The 5000-nt window shown below is 40.0% G+C and overlaps 1 protein-coding gene across 1 annotated transcript in view; it reads left to right on the top strand.

Moving 5' to 3' along the window:
* Positions 1-4316, top strand: part of RpS6 (ribosomal protein S6) — a 6275-nt gene extending 1959 nt beyond the window's left edge. The window contains exons 2-5 of the mRNA XM_043003664.2: positions 2060-2264; positions 2378-2523; positions 3444-3647; positions 3813-4316. Coding sequence (XP_042859598.1) covers positions 2060-2264; positions 2378-2523; positions 3444-3647; positions 3813-4295 — 1038 coding nt within the window. The 3' untranslated portion in view covers positions 4296-4316. The remainder of the gene's footprint in view (positions 1-2059; positions 2265-2377; positions 2524-3443; positions 3648-3812) is intronic.
* The last annotated feature ends 684 nt before the right edge of the window (positions 4317-5000 follow it).

Below are 5000 nucleotides of genomic sequence, written 5' to 3' on the forward strand. Positions count from 1 at the left end.
AAATTTCAAGTTGTTTATTCACCTGTATAACTAGGGCATATAAAATCAGTGTCAGGGCGATTATACTGCTTATATACTTGTATATTATGACATATTAAATTATAAAACACCATCTTGTACATCTAAAGGTGTGACCTTTCACTAGATGGTTAACCCATTCACGCCGGGGCCGTTCTGGCTTTGCGCGGTCGCAACACCGGGGTTCTCGAACGCATAAGCCTAACGCCTCGAGATTCTCGGGCGCACAAGCCGTGAGCCTGGGTTGCCAGCTCACTCTACCCGAGCGCGCGGCTTCCCCTCATAACTCGTCCAGGGCGTCTGACGCGAAAACCACAATAAGTGCTATCACGTCAACCGGCGTGAATGGGTTAATTTCAACATTTTTTTATACCTATAGTGTTGTCAAAGCTTAATTTTTTCTTTTTAGTCTTCTCTTTAAGGTAAACTTTTTTACCATATATTTTCTGAACCCTTCTGCAATGTTCTTTATCTTTTTTAAACCCAAACATATACAAACTAAGTCTTGTGGGCAATGGGTCATTTTTGCATATGCAGTTCCAATATCCCACAATCTGAGCCCAAATAGCAGACAGGCACAAAGATCAGTAAAATTGCAAGGGTGGGGGGACTTGAATAAATCTGTTGCTACAAATTATTATGGGCCACTTGAGTGGTCCAATCCCCACCCCTGCCCTGGAATACAAACATATTCTACGTATATACAATAGGATAGTGAGGGACAAAGAGTTTGATCAGCAGCTCCCATCTGTCCCTCGTTAGGGGTTACAATTTGCACCTAGGGTACATATGTGCTGTATATCTGTGCATTTTGATATTTTTCCTAGTTTACTCTTATCATTTCAGTCTACTTCATAGCCTTTCCTGCTTTTGCCCTTGCTATTGTTCCAGGTTGAGAGGAATAAGAGTCAAAATAAAGGGGAATCTGGGGTAGATTTGACTACATGAATGGAGATAGGAATCCATTGATACCAGTGACATGGTACTTTATAAGATATGAAAATCTAATGTCAGTTCCCATACAATCCTGGTGGAAGGGAAGTTTCATGTCAGTGTGGCCTGGCTGTTGGCAGAAAGGTTAAAATGCATAGTATTGTTAAATTGTAATGAACTTTGTTGTCTTCCTTTTTATACCAACTAGCAAAGTTTTTTAGTGGTGGGTATTTCAGTGGTTATCAGCTCACTTTCACCAATTCTATCTATATATGGAAGAGTCGGTCACATTATAACCCTGGTGGAAACAGGTATGGTGGTTATGGTAATTTAAAAAATTTGAGATTGTTAAAGATGTTACTTAAACCATAATGACTGACACCTTATCAAATCCTTGAGTTGATAATGTGAAGATTTTTCTGGTGTTGCTACCTTGGTTTCATTTTTAATGGGTAAAGCATATGAAAAGTTGATCAAGATTTGTTTAACACTTAAGGTTAGTGTGGCTCTCCTATTTGCAGAATAGTAACTTAACCCATTGTGTACAGGTCATGACACACATGTCGGCACCTATTAGGCTTACATGAAGCCACATCAGGATCTGCTCACAGTTGAAGCATGCACACAATCATAAAGTATTTTTGCTGTAACGGCAAAAGTCGGCATAAACCCGCATTTTATTATGGATTTATGGAAAATAGAATAAAATCTGCCATGAGTAAATAGAAATGTATTGTAGGTGCAGAGAGCTAGGGGCTGTAGGCCTAGTGTTGTGAACATGACTGCTACTTGCATGTTTTTCAATACAATAGCACCAACTATGACAGTCACTGTCACTTTTTCTGTTGGAGGGAGGGGCATCTTTCATTTTGTACTGAGCTACCTGGGTCTTGCCACAGCCATTTGATCTGTGAGTTTAGGGGTGACCACTTGAAGGAGACTTCTTGAAACCTAGTATTGAAGGAAGGAAAAGCAAATATATATACATATATATATATATATATAATATGCAATTGATAAGCTTTAGTTGTAAATGCTTCATAGGCTTTACAGGAATTTACCTGTTCATGGCATAAATTGGGCTACAATTTTTTTTTCTCCTTTACAGTTAAACGTGTCTTACCCCGCAACGGGGTGCCAGAAGCTCTTTGAGTTTGATGATGACAAGAAATTGCGCGTTTTCTTTGAGAAGCGCATGGGCCACGAAGTTGAAGCAGATTCCCTTGGAGAAGAATGGAAGGGATACGTCCTCCGTATTGCTGGAGGCAACGACAAGCAGGGTTTCCCCATGAAACAGGGTGTCCTCACAAATGGTAAGTTTTGGTGCATATCTGTTAGGGCTGTGTAGAGAATGTTATTGATTATATGATAGAGATGTAACATGTATGTACTTTTTGAATATTCACTGTGTATTTTATCTTTCCAGAACGTGTACGTCTGCTGCTTTCCAAGGGCCACTCTTGCTACCGCCCACGCAGGGAGGGAGAGCGAAAGAGGAAGTCAGTCCGCGGTTGCATCGTAGACAACAGCTTGTCCGTTTTGTGTGTAGTCATCGTAAAGAAGGGTGAAGGGGTAAGAAATACTCTTGTAATCCTTAAATTACTGCATTGTTGGTGTAGTACTTTTATGGCTTGCATTTTCAAATGAATATGCATTTCTTGTATCCAATGAAAACAGAAGTCCTTAAGACTATTAATGTTTATAGAATATTTGTCAGTAATTATGTGGTCGTTGGGATATATGGAATACAGTTCTGTAAATTTAGGGAAATCTTGGTAAAGTGTTGACTTCATTATTTCTAATTTAGTAATAATGGTTGAACCAAAGTATACTTACTGGTAATTATACATCCTAATAAAAACGGTTTCCATGTGTGTAAGAAAAGTAAATGTTATGGAATACCGTAATTTTAAATACTTGAATTTCAAACTATGTAAAGACTAGTACAACAGTTTAATACCTATACTTTTTTATCGAAATCTGCACTGCATACTTGGGATTTTGTTCTCAACTTTCAGATGTTGTTATAAATCAGTTCTGCAGTATTATAAATCCATTATATATAGATATTATCGTAGTGGATATTGGACTACTAGCTGGTTCATTTAATTAGAGAATCAGGAGCAGGAGCAGGATGAGATCTTAGGGCATTGAATTTTTAAACATTACTTAGGCCACTGTCCCTGCAAAGTGGATGGACTTCAGCTGACCTTTATGCAATATTCGTGGTGTTTTCCTAGTTTCAAAGTATGCTTCACATAATTCCCTAACATTGTAATGCTCAATCAGTATTGTCAGGCAGTTTTCAAGTATCTTAAAATGTGATAGGTATGCATCATCTGCAGAGGTTTCTAGAAGAACCTGCATGACCGTTATATGAAATAGCAAATTAGTGTAGATTAGTATAGAAAACTAGGAGGAAAATTTGCTTTTCCATGTTTTCTGGTATTATGAATTGTATTGCAGATATTTATAACCATCTTAACTTTCAGGAAATCCCAGGCCTTACTGATCGCAGCATCCCACGTCGCCTTGGGCCAAAGCGAGCATCAAAGATCCGCAAGCTGTTCAACCTCGGCAAGGAGGATGATGTCCGTCAGTATGTGATCAAGCGCCCCCTTTCTGGCAAGGATGGCAAGAAGCCCAAGTACAAGGCACCCAAGATCCAGAGGCTCATCACACCAACTGTGCTGCAGGTAAGGAAGAGGTCTTGGCTCTTCTGATAGTCTATTGACTGAAAATGGTTTGCAATAGTATTGTCCTTGGTTTTGTTAACTTCATTGCTCTTTGAAAAGGGATAGATTGAGGAATTTTAATGGGTTGGAGAATACACAACTAAATTCCGTACGTTTATCTTACAGCGCAAGAGATTTAAGAGGGCCCAGAAGCGAGCACGCTTTGCCAAGAACAAGGAAGAGAAGACAGAATTTGCCAAGCTCCTTGCCATGAGACAAAAGGAAGCTAGGGAAAAGAGGGCAGAAGAGATCCGCCGCCGTCGCTCCTCCATGCGCGATTCCAAGGCTTCAGAGAAGTCTGGGGCTGAGAAGCCTGCAGAGAAGCCTGCCGCTAAGACTGCCACCAAGAGGCCCGCACCCGACAAGCCAGCCTCTGAAAAGCCCGCAGCTAAGAAGCAGGCAACTGACAAGGCTGCCGCTAAGAAGGCCGCACCTGCCAAGGGCGTTGCAAAGAAGGCCTCTTCCGCTAAGTCTACAACAGCCAAGGCTCCAGCTGCCAAGTCTGCCGCCAAGAAGCCCGCCGCTGGAAAATCCGCTTCTGCTGCTAAGCCTGCAGCTGCCAAGCCTGCTGCTGGAAAGTCTGCTAAGGCCAAGGGAGCAAAGAAATAAGCTAATAAAGCCTCGTCTTTAGTCATAAGCTTTTATTTAAACCTCAATGGCTCGTGATTTGATTTTTTCTTTAGTCTAAAATGCCCTTTCTTGGCCCCAAAACCTCAGTTTGAATATTTCACTACCCCTTGTATATTGAGTGTTACAAGAGGATCACCTGTCAGAGGCCACTAATGACTTCAGCAATTGAGACGGCAGGTAATTTTTAAAAAAATTATGCTAAAAGTTGGCAAGTTTTATTTTTGTTGAAGTGGACTGAAATTTAACTAACTATTATAAGATGCTGGAACCACTACAAACATTTTTGTTTGAATTTCAAGAAAGGATTAATTTGTTTAAACAATGCTGTTTATGAAAATGGTGTATATGTGATTGCAAAATAAGGAAGTCTGACCTAGACAAGTATTCTATTTGATGCGGTAGATTGGTTAAAGGAAGGCCCTTAGTAAAAGTTACTGAGAACCTTAACCTTTGACATGACATTCAAATTTTCATTTAGACATTTATCAGGGAATACATTAATCAAAGAAAAGAACTAATACCTTACTGGTTGATTTGGCTAATCAATTTTCAAGTGTTGGAGAATGTTATCAACTAACTTTAGGCAAATCTAACACGGCTATCTAAACTACTTCTATAAATTGGCAGGTCAGATAGTACATAAATACTTGCTTCCTATCCGAGGGCTCACCCAGCTAAGCCCCC

The sequence above is a fragment of the Penaeus japonicus genome, unplaced genomic scaffold (assembly GCF_977035675.1).
Source record: "Penaeus japonicus unplaced genomic scaffold, GWHDUDI00000001_assembly GWHDUDI00000037, whole genome shotgun sequence".
Classification (NCBI taxonomy): Eukaryota; Metazoa; Arthropoda; class Malacostraca; order Decapoda; family Penaeidae; genus Penaeus; species Penaeus japonicus.